Here is a 17,234-nt window from a genome sequence, read left to right as displayed (position 1 = left end):
TCTCTTTTCCTTCCATCCTTGTTTTCCGTTAAATATTTCCTGTTTTCTTCCTTCAACATACAAACTGTAGGCAAAGAAATTAGATCTTGGCTATTTCTCTTGGCTTTTCTCCTCTTGCTGTTGTTCCCTGCAGACTCCTCCTGTTCTGTTCTCCCTCCTTTTATTGTCTCACAACCATGAATGTTCTCCACCACTCTGGTATAATGGTCTTACCCATGACTTTCAACCTTTGTGCTCCCTTTACCTTCTTTGTCATTGCAGAACCTATTGTGTTGTGTAATTCCCCAGTAGTGAAAGAGGCCTCTCATCGTCTAGAAGGTATATACAGACCATATAAATAAATATTCATTAATCTGAAGCAGTTTTCTTCAAGCATTTGAAATACATGAACATAACACTTGGAGAAACAGAAACTTGGCCACCTTTGCCTCTGAAAGCACAGGCAACATAAGCCTTATCTAGAAGGCAAATTAGATCCTGAGGTACAGGTTCATAAAAAAAAAAAAAGGCTGCTAATTAGCATGTCTTTCCATCTTTTACTCATCTGTTGGAATAAATTTGGTCTGTGGGATGCACAACGAAGAAACAAGTCTTCATTATGTCTGATTTCCCTCTTAATCCCAGAAGGCAATTTTTCTGATGGCATGTATGCATTGCTGTAAATAGCAACCCAGCCTTTGCTACTGTTGTTCTAGTGAGCTTCTTATGAGAAGTTTAGTTCAGTGAAGGAAATAACTTGAATCATAGCTGGCCCAAGATGTGGTCAAGAATATGATGCAGTACTACAATCAACATTTCACACCACATTTCATCTTTTCTGCAAGAAGCAAAGCACCTGATACTATCAGTGTTTGTGTTTCTTCTAACAGAGAAATTCTCTTCTTGGTTGTACTGGCTGGAAATTCTCTACTGAGACCCACATCCATGATTTACCCCATTCTGGGAACGAACATTGACTGGCAATAGGCCATGTGGCCCTTACACGTAGTTTCTGCTTTTTCCATGGGTTTTTTTGTTTTATTTTGCTTTTTGTTGGGGCGGGGGTGGTGTTTACTTCCTGTTCTTTTATCAGTTGTATTTAATAGAGCAAGGAGGTCCCAGTGTGACTCTTACAAACAATTACAGAGGTGGTAAGATGAAGGTCTGGAAAAGGTGTTCACATTAATTTTTCAACATCAGATGTCACAGAACCAATAGAACCAACCTTTTCTTATCAGAGAAAGAGAAAGGCACATTCTTCACTTCAAAAATGAAACAATAGGGTGTCCCAAGGCCTAGTATCTAGTTTTTATACTATGCTTAGAAAGACTGATATATCATATTGCTAAAATAATTTTCCAGAAACGTGAGTGCAGCCTTTCAGCTGCTCTTTTGAAACCATAATCCCTCTCCCAGAGCAACTAAAGGCAGTTGTCAGGCCTCTTGATACTCAAGGTTTCCACAGGCCTGGCACACCTATTGATGGACTCATTCTACATTTCAGATGTATTCAGTCACTTGAGCCTCTCAAAATTCTCCTTTGCTTTGGCAATATCAGTATCTCAACCTGCCAGAGTACAGTCACTTCCATAACAGAAACTCATACAGAATCTTTTTGTCCTAGGACATTTTTACCTATGGAGATACAAGAGGAATAATTAAAGACACATTTTTTTGCTGCATCTTTTCAAAAGAAATACATTGATTGTCGTTCTCAGAACCAGGCAGGAATTTTATTTTTTTTTTAATTTAACTATAACATGAACAGAGAGCCTTAAGTCCTTCTTTGAGAAGCAGAACTGGGTGCTACTAATACAAGTTGATAATTTCTCAGTCTTCCTTTGCCTAAAGTATAACAATGTTTAGCAGCCTCTAGGATGTTTCATTAACTTATTCATTCAGAATATTAACTTAGAATATTAATTTTATATTTTTAGTAATTTTGAGTCCTTTAGACTGCGTTGCAACATTTTTTTACAGTGGGAAGCTAGTGACAGCTAAATATGATTCCCTATTAGGTGATTTCAAAAATGACTTTATGTTTTTGAGGTTTGTGATACATTAAAGTGTTCAAAACTATAAATTGGGGGTTTTTTCCTCTATCACAATAATAAGTAAAAAGCACACTCATTCCATTTCCTGCTATCAATCTTCAGTTCAGGAATTTGAACAAGAAATATATTCCTTATGCAAGATAAAGGGTTACAAACTTGTAGAAATAGTTCAGAGAAATGATGGAATCTCCTGACATAGCCAGCTGAGCCTTAGAAACTTCCAGGTTCTTGCTTTCCTACAACAAAATCTAAAGGGTGATGTAATATCAAAGTACCATTGAGCATATCACTATTATCTCTTGCACTCACTAACCTTCTCCACTCATTGTGATTAACATTTGCCATTAGTCTTTGGAATTTCCATTACCAGAGGCTTTTAAAAACAGGTTACAGAAACAGCACACAGGGAAGGTTTGGAAAGAGTTCATTCTGCCTCGGGGAGCAAAGGGGTGAATTAGGTGACTTCTCAAGGTGCTTGTTTTCTGTGATTCAGAAAAAAAAGTTTGATTAAAAAAAAAGAAATACAAGAGAAATTCTGCCCCCCCCCCATTTCCTTAAACTGGTTATGTAGGAAGTCCATTACATACTTAAAGCAGTGCTTTGATACAAGTTTTAATATAAGTTACAATGTTTTGATGTAATTCTTTATAGTATCCTTGTTCTGTGAATTATGTTACTAGGTCTCTTCATCAAAAGATACAAATAGCTCCAGGAAGATTTGCTGATATCAGATCTATGATGTTTTTCTCATTATATCTCTCAGACTGGAATGATAGGGTTTGGCCCTTTTTCATCCATGCAGACAGACCAATTAAGGTATTATTTCATCCTGGAAAGCTGACTGCACTAGTTCCAGTCCAGTAGGTTTTCAATTTCCATTGTGCCTCAGAGACAAAGAGATATGCTAGTAACCATGAAAAAATGCAACAAAAGCAAAGCAGGTAAAAATTTCATTGCTGCTTTCAAGTGCAATTCTTTTGCCCCAGATATCAAACAAAATGTTCCAATGCTACTTCTGTGGTGCTTTTTGGGGTTCACATTTCGTAGAGACCTCTGGTAACTGACATTACAGTGTGACTGCAGAACGCGCTCAAGAACTCCCTTGAATACTTTTGTTTGCTTCTCCCTACCATTTTGTAACAAGTGGTCCTGATCTCAATATAACCAGGCTCTGGGAAAATATGATTCATAAGGATGCTTCATAAGATTGAAATGATTCTTCCACACCCACACTGGCGTGGGTTTAATGCCCTGTGCCTTGCCAATAGCAGGCAAGAATATGACCATAAAACAGTTCTGGCCTTCAGCAGGCACGAAACTAGCATCATTCCGTGGGATTCAGTGGAGCTATAGGAGTACACATGGACTGCAGATTACAGCCAAAATTACTTCCCCTGTAACTTCATGAACCTGTAATGACACCATATTCCATGAAAGATTTACTTTTGTTTCAATGGAGATTGTTCAGGCCCCTGATGCATAGAGAGAAAAGAAAGACAAAAAGGATGGAGACAGGAAAAGGTGATGTTTTTCAAAGTACTGGTGCAGAGTTTGTTCTGACAAAAATTGGAAATACTCACCCCTTAGACAAGAAGCACACTCAATTCCTACATCTGCAGATCCTTTTTAGAAAGCATGAAGAATTTGATCCCCGTCTTGGAGAAATCATATACTTTATCATTCATAAGCATTCAAAAATATAGACTGTAAAATTTAAAAAGCTTGGTGGGTTTGGATATTATTGATAGATTACAAGGAAGGATAATGTTGAAATTAATAAAATTTAAATCTTGTGACTTCTCTTTCAATATTGTCCATTAAACTATCAGGATGCAGTTTCACAGGTGCTGATTTCTAACTTAAGTCAGATCCCACTGAGATTAATGCTACGGAAAAATTCAGCATTGACACAACACTACCCCCACTAAAGCTGACAACACATTACATGCATGTTACCAGACATCATTCAACTTAAAGTTTCAGTGGCTGGATAGTGTTGCACTTTTTCCTGTCAGACTCAAAACCCCTCTACTATCAGCTGTAATCTTCCATAGCTATCTACATATTACTAATCAGTTCAGTTTCAACCTTCCTTTCAACAGTGAGGGGCTGTTAGCAGCGTATCATCAGGTTTGGTTTCCAGTCCATGGCTATGTTTGTGGCCTCCTTCTCTGGAGTGAAGGCACATTAAATGAACATACCATTACAGGAGCTATTTATCAGTGCATACAAAAGAAAAATCCCTTCTCTGTCTTATTCTGTGTTCATCTGTTTGACAAACACATCAATCGCGTTGGTTATTTTAACTATAGCACTACACCGGGAGTTCAGGCTGAAAGAGTTTGCTATTGATGACCCTACATCACTTTCCTGGGTCAGAGCATTTCAAGACGGGTTTTCTTACCTTGTGGCTGTAGCCCATATAGCCCCAGTGTATCAGCCTGCATTTAGCTGTATTGAAGTGCATATTGCTGGACTGTGACCATTTAATTAAGTGATTCAAATAATTTTGTAGGTATAACTTCATTACTTACTACTCAACAAGCCTGCGCCATCTGCAGATTTAACTGGCAGAGACCTATGTTACCATTTGGGTGGCCAATAAAATGATTAGATAGTTTCATTAAACTGATTAATAGTCATGACAATTATTTTTTCCCATTTTGAGATCTGCTTTTAAGCCAATTTCTAAACCATTTAATATGAGGCCTGCAAATTCTATTTTATGCTACATTACTTATTTTCATATATTTTGGGCCAGATTTTGTGTTTGTGTGTGGTTTTTTTTTTCCTTGCAGTGTGTTTATAGCAACATTCCTTTGTAGGTACCTTGCTGATGGTTTCTGAACAATTCCTTGTTTTCATTGACATTTTCCATTTTCAGGTTACACTCCCTGTCAAAATTTATGTCAAAAATTGCTGTAAGCTCTGGGATAGTGACCCTAACAAAAAATTGGCATATATCCATTACTGCATAGTGCTATTTTTTGTGTGCCCGTAGCATGAGTCACTAGGCAACTGCTAATTTATAGATCAATGCTGAGCTCATTTCTGTCTGTTAGCATGTTATCCAGTCCAGAGCTGGCCGAAGAAGTTACTGCAATAATAAAATATTCTGTAAGTAATATCTATTGTTTTTAAGAGCACTAACGAAGTTTTATTGGGCTTGGTTTTTGGGGGGTTTTTTTGTTTTTTTTAAATTTCTTTACAGGAAATTTTCAGCAGCTATCCCCAAGACAAAATCACCTGAGATAACTCAGTTTTCCTTCCAGATGTTATTAACAGGTACATAAGAAGCCAGTTGTCCTGTTCCACAGGGAATTTCATGTAGATGCCCAGTGCCCACCTGAGTTCACTCTTCAGTTTTTATGGCCTGTCATCCAAATAAATGAGAAAATACAGCAACTCAGATGATCTAAAAACATGCAAAATACAAAGCACAGACATACATACCCATCTATATGCTTCTGCGTAGTTCATTTACTTTAGAAAAATGGTGAACAGTTGCCTGTGAAATCAGGTAAGCTGCAGAGAGAGCAGGACCCCACAGCACTGACGCATTCTGCATCATATGCTCTGCAGCATGAGGGTGCAGCCAGAGCTGCTGGGAAATGGCCTTTTCCACCCAGAGCTCAAATAGTCAGGAGGCATTTTAGATAAAACACTAATGCATGTGCATTTAAAGTCATGATTCTGGATTTTTTGTGACAACTGTCTGTCGCTAGTGACATACTTGAGACAACGCACTTTTATCCCATTCGATCCTGCAGGTCAAGCTGTAACTAGGTTGGGATAGATGCCAGAATGCTCCCTGAATAACATCTATTTTTGGCAGTGCCAAAGGCAAGCAAGTGCTCTTCTCCCCTTGCCACAATTGTTCTCGTGGCTCATGGGACTCTTGTGAACACACTTTATGCATCACCACTGTTAGGCCAAACCCTAAAAGCCTTCCTCAGTCTTGTTTCAGCAATATTTTTCTTAACCTCAGTGGGAGTAAGGACTCTGCATTATTAAGTGGAGACATTAACATAACTAGATCATGTTTCCAACTACTGTCTGTGCTTATCCTGCTAACCTAACTGCTTCCATCACATCTGAAGGGGTGACATTTCACAGGTGCTTAATGAGAAATCTATTATTTTAAACACTTCAAAAGACATAGCCATGTCTCACATCAAAATATTTATACTGCTAAAATTATTAGAAAAAACAAGCCAAAATCTCATATATCTTACCTGATAGTAAAAGCTAGCTAAAGTGTTTAATTAATGATAAGGTATAGAGAGCCTAGTTTCTAAAATGTAATCTCTCAAACATTTACATGAGGTCTGTCATCACTGCTTCTTGCCACTTGTTCTGACATTTGATCTAAATACGCACAAGTTTGCAGAGATGATGCTAGAAGCACTTGGATTAATAAATGACACAGTGGAAGTCAGAAATATTCCAGTGATACAAAGCAGAAGCAGACAAAAAGCTGCATGCAGATCACAAACAGTGTTTTTTTAAGGATGGATACTCTTCTACAAATACAATGATAACTGTTTAACAATGCCAGTGAAAAGAAATCATCTACTAGCCTATAAAAATACCAACATCAGTAGAAGGCAGAGGCAAAAACACATGCCTCTGATGCACAGTGATCCATCAGAATCTGTGAACAATGGTTTGAAAAGTTTCTACAGTAGTCAGCAAAACTACAAGGACAATTCTGAAAGTAAATATACAGCAGCAAAGCACCATCAGCACTTAAACAGCTGCTTTGACTACACTATGAAGTGATTTCAAATTATGCTAAAAGGCTTTAGCAGAATTAAAGCAGAATGTGCCACAGCAGAAGGTGAAAGATAACACACTTGAAATGATTAATTCAGTCTGAGATAAGTTTGAAAATCCTTTACATTAAAAGAGAAACCTAGCAACTGCTGCCAGACATTTTTTAAATACTGCACATGCAAATATACATTTCAATGGCTTTATAAACCAACACAAGATTATCTAGCAGTAACATTAGCTAGTCGCTAATGAGCTGAATTAATGATTATAATGCTACCCTGTATGTTTGCTGCAGTTGAAGAGACTAAGAGTATTACACACACAGATTTTAGGCTGCCAGAGCAGGTCACTCTGAGATAATTCAGTCACCTAGAAAGGACCAAAGTGTTTCACAAAAATGTTGATTTTTACAATAATTCCCTTATGGTAAGAAAGGAGTGCTTTCAAGTCGAATAGAAATCCCTATACCCAAATTAGATTATTTGGCTTTCCTCACTGCCAATAATGAGTCACTCCGTTAGATTCTCAGAAACAAAAGCAGTTGCATTTTGCTACTGATAGTACCAATGAATACCTAAATTTGGATGCAATGTCCAGTTTTAATGCTTATTCAGTCAATTACTGTTTAAAAAAATATTAAACAGGCCACAAAATGGTATCAGTTGGCCTAGCTGCCTAAACTAATTTAGTGAGAATGTTACCCCTAAGATTCTTTGTCAATGAGAAAGGAAAGGAATCATTTGCTAAACAAAACCCTCTTTCTTAAAGGGAACAGAGCACACTCCGTTCACAAAAAACTACACAAAAATTTCTCTGGAGAAGGCTAAAGAATAGATGGCTGGGGTTTTTTTTCCCCCTTGAATTAGAAAGTGCACAGTTTTCAGAGAAATAACATCCCCTTTTTAATTTCAAATTGTTCCATTATGTACTTGTTGTGATATGTTAATTCAGGAGGGCATATTTCGACTCATAGACTTACCTTATTACAGATTTCTGCTAAAAGAAGCGGTGTGTGTGTGTATATATATATATATTTGTCTTTGGGTACGTGAAACGAAGCACCTTTGGATAGAGAAGTCTAAGACAAAGCCAGAACATCTCTTACAATGTAGAAATAAATGGAAGCTATCTGTCTTATGTGGACTTGGAATGACATCTGGCGACAAGAAAAAGCAGCGCAAGTAACGAGCTACAGACCAATTGATACGTCTCGGTAGAATTGCAGAAGCTGCTTGAGCAATTTTCTCCCTCTCCATTAAAAACGTTAAGAAACATTAATACAAAGACTTTAAGAGAAATCTTAGCAATTTTCAATAAATTTAACCTCCTTACTCACAAATCAGACATCTTCGATGACATTCTTTTCAGTGAAGATCCAAGTTTCTGCTGAGCAATTCTACCACTAGAAAATGCTCAGCTGTTCCCACTGCATGCAAGAAAATAAACATAGTGATTTAATTATAATTATTCTTAAATTGATATAATTAATCCAGTGCAAATGGCTCAGTGAACACAGTCCTTTTGGTTTAAGAATGGCTTTTTTTACCCCACACTCATGTTTCTAACTGATTTAAGCTAAGCCACAGTAAGCTTCTGTGCTGCGGTTTGGCACAGTCACCTTAAATTGCCCCCTGAAGATAAACTTCTGCACAGACATGGCACCCTCCTTGACCAAGGGAAGTATGCAAGCCAGAACAAAACTCTCTATTTTGACATCTCACAAACCAGTTTATCAGCTACACTCCACCACCCCACACACTAACTCAGCAAGAGGAAAAGTCACTGCAGCTTAAATTAATCATCAGCACTGGGCCAGGTGCCCGGCAAAGTGATAGGTAAGGCCTTTAGTGTGCTGCTATCAGACCATTGGCCTAGCACAGCTGAGAAACACAAGAACCCAGTTTCCATGAGCCCTTTTGGCTGGGCTTACCAGTGCTGAGCCCTCTAGAGCGCATCAGCACCCCCAGCCCCCTCTCACTGAGGTAACCGCCATGGCCACGGCCCCCACCTCACAAGAGCTCTCCCGCCTCACAGCCACGCCTCTGATTGGCTGCTACTCTGCCCCACCTGGCCACTGGGGAAGGGGAGGAGGGTGTCACTTGCCTCCGATTGGCTCTCTGCCCGCTGGTGGGCGGGGTGAGGCGGTGTCCCACAGAGGTGGCAGTAGTGTGGGCCTGGGTGCTGGGTCAGAATAGGCTGGAGCAGGCAAATAGGTGGCATTACTCTATGGGAGCCATGTTAATAACAGGAATGCGTTATATGGAAGCTCTCTGTGGAGGCGGTGCTCGAGAAGAGAGAAGCTGTGTCCTTACTAGATGAGGTAGAACAATTCCCCGAGCTCCCCTAGGGAGCACAGAGGAGCAGGCATCCACCCAAATCTAATTCATGTCTAATGTAATTTTCTTAGCTGTTGTAAATGGAAAAATATATTCTTCATTTCTTGTACCAAATTACTTGCTAGTGGAGCTGTGTGTCAGTAAATACTGTGGCAGAAATTCAAAAGCAGCAGGGATGTGGTATATTAAGGCTGTAGATTGTGCATACTGTGGTTAATATACTGTGTACGTGCTTTGAAAACGAAAAAAAAGCTGATGCAACAAGCATACTCTTACTACTAATAAGTGTTTGATAATTCTAATTTGATAAATCTAGAAGTTGCAGTCTGGGGTTCAGGACACTAATCCACGTGCCACTAAAGACAAGGAAGTTAAGGCACTCAGTGAGGAGTAACATAACTATATATGACCACAGATCAGATTCAACTAGCGTATAAATGGAGCCCCCCAGAGGGCAAATTGAGTCGGTCCTTCTCAGAGCAGAGGGTCTGCATTCAGGGACCCTCCTTGTGGTTTGGGACACCCCCCATGGTAACTCCTGCAGGTTGAGAGCCTTTGCCTTACTAGGTGAGTGATTGCACATTTCGGATCCTCATTTCTAAAGCTTAAGAATTATTAAGTCGGCTGTGTAGTATTGATTCCATTTTACATCTTGAACTTGTAGATTATTAATGTATGTCAGACTCTTAAACAGTTTTGGATAGAATAAAGTTTATTTTGACTTTATCACACACCAAATTTAATTTCTTGTAAGTCTCCATGACAAAGACACCACACATATCTAGGAGGATATACAGAAAACTGCACTCCTCTGGAACAGCTGCTGCAGGATACTTTTAAGGTCCCTGAAATAACAATAGATATTCTGAATCCCATTGTTGGTCGATCTAGTCAAGGGAACGTATAGAATAAGTCAATTTAGCATACCCTAAACACCTCCTGTCTGGTCATCTGAATGGCTTTCCAGGATCCTTTGGCTTTATTGGTAAATCTCTTGACTAATATGAGAGCTTAGGCAGGAGGCATACATGTGGGCACCTGTTACTTTGTGTCTTCATCTAAAACTGAATCTCACCCTTAGGGAAATTCCATGTAAACTTTTTATTTTTTCCTGGCCAAAAGATTTTATTATAAGTTTTACTTGATACAGCCACTCCAGAAGCAGAAAACTACAAAACTAATAAAGCACACGATCTACCCTCATACATATATGTATGTACACGTGTGTGTGTGTGTATGTATACACAGACATATACTAGCTTATAGACAAAGTTATGGATTTCCAGGGTTTAATTTTCATTACAATTAGCATAATTTAAAATTATTTTGTTTTACATTGAAGATGCATTCTGAGGTGTGATATGAAGCACTCATGTAAATGTGATTTGGAAGCAGAAGAAAGCTACTTAATCTCTATATACTGAACGTGACCAAAATTGCAACACATTTTACTGCAGAGGAAGTTTTAAAAGACACAACTGGTAAATCTCTAATTTACTGTAATGACAGTAAGACATTCTACTGTATAATGTATTTTTTACAGCACGGACAGAAAGAGAATAATAGTTGCTTTTCATTTCCAGTACACGTCATGGATTGTCTTATGAGAACATTGATCAAGGGGGACTAAAAACAACAGCACTGGAAGTGTTTTTCTCAGGTTTATCCCAGAATTGTAGACATGAAATATTTCCCAAATATAACTACTGTCATTCTCATTGGACAGAGTATTGAAAATATTTCACACCTAGGGTACTTCTTGCTCAAAGAGCTGTGGATTGCTGAATGCAGTTTAGTGGTAAGTTAACTATGAGTTAGCTAACTAGCCAACTTTAGTCAATTCCCAGTCCCTTACAATGGTTATTGTATTCTTTCACAAACACTCCAGGAAGAAGGCACTATTTGAAGGAGTCAGGATCTGGCACTTCTTCACTTAAGTATCCAAAACTTCCATTTTAGATATGGATGAAATTGTGTCTGTTATGTATTACAGTTTTTGTAATTTAAAACCTATTTTGGGGTATTTTTCTCTATCATTAGAAACAATATTTTTTAAAACTGGAATAATTACATTGAAACCCTTTCCAGGAAATTGGTTAGATTGAAGATATTTTAATGAAAATAATACTGTATTTAAAAGACATTTATCATGTACCATTGTAGCTGCTACCTTTTTTTCATTTTTGGCTTAATTGAAAAGCTTTCTAAATCAGTGTCATTCTGCGCAGAGGATGTGGTCTCATTATTTGGAACTACCTAACAATTTTCTGTGCAAGCTAATGGCATCTTGACAAGAGAGAGTGACATTTTGTTGGTCAGTGCTGCAAAGTAATACCCCTTCTTTTATTGCAAAAAATTGATGGTCTACAAAAATGTGTAAATTTGCAAAAGCTTTATCTTTATTGCAATTAAATTTCCAGGACTGAAAATTGGGAAGCCCTAACAAAGCTGAATATACTTTAGTTGAATAATAACGTGATCAAGAATATAGAGGTGAGTCTGGTGTCTTTTCTTGTAATTTGTCTAATGTATTTGAATAGTATGGTATATAAATGTGTCTAGTAAGTAGGGCTAACTTTTAGAATTATTGAACAACAGAAAGGACAATCTTAAACTTCAATTTATAAGAATTAAAGCTGAAACATTATTTGGAAGTGATTAGCTGTCAAGATTTTCTGCATATGCAGAGTTAAGCAAATCACTCATTTTCAAAGACCTCTAGGATTCTTGATGAGGAAAAGATTTTTTAGTTTTCTTAGAACTGCAGATTTTTGCCTGGACTTCAGTATTATGTAAAAGGCTTCCCATTTAATTTTTATTTTAGTGTTTGGTTTTTTTATTTTTTTATAACTTGGAGAGATTAAATCCTGTTCAGGAGAAGTTTTGTCCTGGCTTTTTCTTATGTTGTCATATATCAAATTAGCTCCTATGAAAAATTGATTTCTCCCCTTCCTCCCAAAACTGGTACTCTTCATCCTAACCTTTGAGTTGGTGGCTAGTCCAGAACCAGCGAGAACTCCGTGATCAGCAGTTTGGCACGTAAAGGGAGAATAAATGTGTAAATGACCATTTCTAGCAAAAGACCACGTAGCTTTCTGAATTACCCAAGTCATTGCACCCCAACAGGGAGACAGAGGTGCTGCAGCACAGTCCACCTTCCCTTGAGAGAGTACATGAAAAAAAGGCAGATGGAGATAATGATACCAAGATAAAAGTAGTTAGAGCAGAAGGAGATGCTGATAGGGATGAATGAGACCAATTCATTTCAAAGCCATAAGCGAGAGAAGAGAGAAATTGAAGCTGGGCGTGATGATAGGGAAGGAAAAGGAAGACTGAGAAATTACAGCTGACAAAGTACAAGTGTACCAGCAGTAGAGCGTTTCCAGAAATTACTATTTATTAGCAAGGACACCACAAACACTAGTGGCATCTCACTGCAAAGAAGTGCAGTGTCATCATGGAGAGAAATGATTGACATCAGTGATGTAGTTCTTATGACATCCCGAGGCCAAGACACGGTCTGCAGCCAAAAGCTAATGAGAACTCATGACATAGGGTTAGGTTTCTCATGCACAGCTGTGGAACTAAGGCTGGGGAACTAAGTTTATTTTCATTGCAGTATCATTTACAAAGGCTTTCCAAGCCAATTCCCTTTAGGCAAAATGCATTCTCTCTTTCCATGTCAAAATAAAGCTGTAGTTTACAACAGAGGCTAACATTGTTTAGACTCCAGTCGAGTTTGTTTTTACATTTGAATGATTTGCCTCTTAGCCTACAGGCTCTTCAGCATTTGCAGTGCAATATTAGATTAAAACTGTATTGTTTAAAACATTCACTACACTTTCGTATTCTGCAAAATTTGCAAGAGGTCAACCTCACTGGAAACTTAATAGAAAAAATAGGAAGGTGGTATCAGTCTGGCATTGCAAGCATGAGCATTCTGATTACTACCAAGGATTTATGTACATGGTTTAATCTTTCTCTCATTCTAATAAAAATTGCCTACCAACTTGCATGGTTCAGAGTCATATCCTATATACACAGCCCTGATCCTCCCAGTCTGTGTCAAAACTCCCTAGAGCTCATCTTTGTTTACCCCAAATTCCTTTCCATTGCTGTAGCCATGTCAAAGAAGACAGAAAATAGGTATCAGTGGGATTTGTCCACATATTTATTTTTCTTTTTCACTGCTTTTAGCGTAAAGGGCTTTTAGTTTAAATCTAAATCAAGCCTGTTTGGTTGTAAATGGAAATGTAAATTATGCCTGCATTTCTGAACAGATACTAGAGAATCTATTAATTTTTCTTGTTTACCTTTATCTGTAATAAAGAGATCTTCCAAATGCTATCCCTGCATTTTGGGTGGAAATGGAAAATAATATATTACATGTATGATGTCATTGTTTGTGTTAATTATTCTTCAGAATAATCAGCAGCCAAGTTTCTAGGACACTTAATGTGTTGCAGGGGATCCATTTCCAGTTTCAGTTCTGCCAGGTTCATAATTATTTGCATCTGGTGTCTCAAGCCTTAGGTACGTGCTTTGACCAATGGGCTCTTAAATGGAACTGCGCCAAGAAGGAAGCCTTAGAGATCCAGTCCAGAACAGTGGACTAGATAAGATACCTAATATAGTAAACCGAGTTTCAAGTTCCTTCTTTTATTCTTCCAACACAGGTGTTTGCAGAGGACCTTCCTGCTGAGTTCCCAGATTATTATGGTTATTGTCTATTCTAGCTGATACTGTAAACATTTCTGAAAGGTCTGTGTTTTGTAGATTAGAAAGCTCTTTCTCACCCAGCTCACTAATTACTGGGTTTTGGTGTTGTGTTTTTTTCTGATTTCCAAGTGACTAGTATGTTCCCCTTCCTTTAAGAAAGTATAAGCAACATAATGGATCAGTCAGACCATAGTTGCATCAGTGCAACTGCAGTTATTCTAACATGAAAAGACCTGTGTCACAGATTTCTGTACAGCAGTTTGTAAGCATTCCACTTTGAGCGAACTCTTTGCACATATGTCTATACAAATATAATTGAAAAAATATTGCTGATTACGTAAGTAGGAACCGTTAAAAGTACTTCAATCAAGAGTCAACAGATTCTTTTGATCAAGGGTGCACAGACCAAGGATTCTGCCAGTGCAGGTTCATGTCTTTATAGTCATATCTTCCTCCTTCGCTTTCCATATGTAGATCAGGTACTATCTAGGAAACAGACATGCACTTCAGTCACCTCATCTCTTTGTCAGAAGTGCCTATAGTTAGTGCATATATGAATATTTTAAATAATATTCACATTAGGGTGTGTAGCAGAGTGAGCTAAGCTGTTTTCTTTAAGAAGAGCTTTATGGAAATTTTATAGTTGGAAGCCAAATCCTTGTTTGTTATTCAAAAGGAATGAGGATTTTATTCTTTTGCTTTACCTGATCTCACCTGTATAGCAGCTTGATCGATCCTGAAGATTTACCTCTTAAAAAAGAATGCTTTGCTTCCACAAAGCAGACAGTAATTATTATGCCACAGAGTGATGACACATGTGGGGAGAAATAAACCCTGCCCTTAGGTGTCTGAAGAAAAGCTGCACTTCCATTTTAACTGTACACTCTAATTCTTTTTTCATTGCTGAGACTTGCATCATAATGAAGTCACATTGAGGGATCAGTCCTGCCTGGGTGAAACAATGGTCTAATAGATATGAATAGGACTGGGATATGAGCCAGTATACAACAAAAGAGTATGTGCAGTTGCTCAGAGCAGAGCTGTCCCTTTGGCCAAGTAATTCAGCTTTTTCTATTGACAATCAAGAGTTTGAATATATTAAAATAATTTTCTGTTTCGCTCTTTTCAGGTATACTTTTTAGTAGGCATCTAGAGGGCTTACCTTTTGAGGAAACATAAGATAATTTTCCTGCCATACTTTAACATAACCTCTTGCTTCTGAATCCTAATGGGGTCTTTTTATCAGCTGGAACATGAATTGGCCAAACTGCAAATGTTGGGTAAAAAAATCAAGTAATAAATCTCTAAGGAGTAGGAATCCGGAAACTGAAAATTCAGTTCATGATAATGAAGATACAGAAAAGACCTGTCTTGAAAAGGCACTCTTACAAAAAAAATAAATGCAGTGGAGGAAAGAATAACATTCCAGAACAGAAAACTGAATGAGTATGTTTAGAGAATTGTACAAGAACAGTATTCTGATATTTTCAGACATTAATAATTGAGTGTGGTAGCTGGTGGTTAGAGATTCATGACAGGACTTGAAGCCTTTCTCAAATTTGTGTTTTTAAGGTCCAAACTAGGAGTACTGCAAATATCATTTAAGTGGTAGCTGTTATGTGATCTGAATTATTGGATCCAGGCCATTTTCTAGTCAGCAGATGCTGCCATTCCCATTACTGGTAATCTCAGTAAATAGGAAAAGGATTGAACAAAAATAGCTAGGATGAGTAGTTATATTGGACCAGTGCTTGGAAAAGTTTTCTAGGCCTTTAAACAGTGGAGATCCAGCAAAGTGCTGTGGTTTTTTTGTTTCTGTTTGTTGGGGGTCTTCCCCCCTGTAATTTCAATGTGATTTTAATGGCTTCTTGTCATTCTTGATGCTGGCTGAGGACTTCATTAGACAAATTCACTCTGAAGTCAATGGCCAGCACAAAGTCTAGACACAGAGAATCCTTCATGATAGGGCATGTGGAGGATATTGGTGATACCTAATGTTGGATGCTAGCGTGGATCTGAAGCTCATTCTACAGAATTTTTATGAAGGGAGAATTGGATGGCTCTCTTCTGATGAGCAGAAAGCTGTCCATTCTCTCTCTGATGTTCTGCAGGACAGCTAAGGCATATCACTCATCTGGCCAGTTCTTGCTTTGGTTTTGTATCTAAGACCAGTGAACACTCTTCCAATCTACAAGTGTAGTACAAACAGTCTGTAGTGCATCAGGCGCAAAAGAATCAAATTGTTTAGAATTTGCATTTGAGTGGAAATAATATACTGCAGTACTGTTTTACAGCTTGTTAATAAAGAGAGGGAAAGACTGTCAATCATCTCAAGGGAGGAACAAGTGATGGAGGTGTGGGAGAATTTAAACATAACTGTGAAATTTGTTGCTGTTACTTGCTGCTGATTTCATGACAGTGCCTCACATTGCACCCAAGTCCAACAGAGTTTTATTAGTTCTGCAACTTAGACTGATAACATTATGAATAATAAAAAGCAAACTTCTCTTACTTGAGGAGGTGAGTTCCTTAAGTTAATGATTACAGAGCAACACTGAGGGTGAAGTGGATGAAGCTTGGTGTTGTGGATCAGTATAGGACCAGTATATCCACATATTAGGATCAGTGTATCCACAGTTGTAGTCTTTCAGATTTAAAAAAAAATATATGTCTTTCTGTTATCATTCATCTTTCTGAATTTGTTGTTTAAAAAAAAATCAAAATTAGGTTAGTTTTTCCTGTTATGTTGTTCCAGGCATAATTTTAAAATGTTTCCAAGTGGAAATGAAGAAAAGTTTTAATTTGGTAGTACAATTCTTGTTGATGCAATTGAAAACAGTGGGAAACATTCACTTTGAAGAAGGTTTATCAAATAATCCATGGTAAACTTTTAAAAATACTTCGAACTTATGATTCCAACTTAATAATTTTTAACAAAACAAATTTATTACAAGGACCTGGAGTATTTTGAAGCATCAGTGATCCACAGACTCTGTTTGCAGAGAGCTAACAAGAAAGGAAACACTCTCTCCCTTCTCCTTCTTTTGGTGGTGTACTAGGCTGAAGCTTTGAGCCCACAAAGACTGATTATTTTTTTTGTTGCTTGTATTTTTTTTATTACCTATTTATGAAGATCTTGATTTTAAAAAAAGAAGATAAAAGAATAAGCAAGGTACCCAATTGCTTTTTAACAGTGATAATGATTATTCTAAGTTCCTACACAGCTTTACTTGTAAAGAAGCATTAGAAGTTGCTTACATCATCTTTGTACGAATAACCTTGATGCTCAGTTGAGGGAAGATTCAAATTTAGACTGTCAGTATTTCAAGAACTGTTTTCTGCTTGAATACTCCAAGCTTGTCCACCTCAG

The 17,234-nt window shown here is 37.7% G+C and overlaps 1 protein-coding gene across 1 annotated transcript in view; it reads left to right on the top strand.

The window, feature by feature from the left end:
• Nucleotides 1-8,800: 8,800 nt before the first annotated feature.
• LRRC9 (leucine rich repeat containing 9) overlaps nucleotides 8,801-17,234 on the top strand; it is a 39,529-nt gene continuing 31,095 nt past the window's right edge. Inside the window, 11 exon segments of the mRNA XM_054199286.1 lie at nucleotides 8,801-8,994; nucleotides 10,729-10,807; nucleotides 10,809-10,947; nucleotides 11,475-11,638; nucleotides 12,978-13,051; nucleotides 13,569-13,678; nucleotides 14,339-14,343; nucleotides 15,111-15,146; nucleotides 15,148-15,255; nucleotides 15,258-15,310; nucleotides 16,624-16,746. Coding sequence (XP_054055261.1) covers nucleotides 8,801-8,994; nucleotides 10,729-10,807; nucleotides 10,809-10,947; nucleotides 11,475-11,638; nucleotides 12,978-13,051; nucleotides 13,569-13,678; nucleotides 14,339-14,343; nucleotides 15,111-15,146; nucleotides 15,148-15,255; nucleotides 15,258-15,310; nucleotides 16,624-16,746 — 1,085 coding nt within the window.

The sequence above is a fragment of the Rissa tridactyla genome, chromosome 4 (assembly GCF_028500815.1).
Source record: "Rissa tridactyla isolate bRisTri1 chromosome 4, bRisTri1.patW.cur.20221130, whole genome shotgun sequence".
Classification (NCBI taxonomy): domain Eukaryota; kingdom Metazoa; phylum Chordata; class Aves; order Charadriiformes; family Laridae; genus Rissa; species Rissa tridactyla.
Note: the sequence above shows the minus strand (reverse complement) of the source record. Positions and strands in the feature narration are given on the sequence as shown.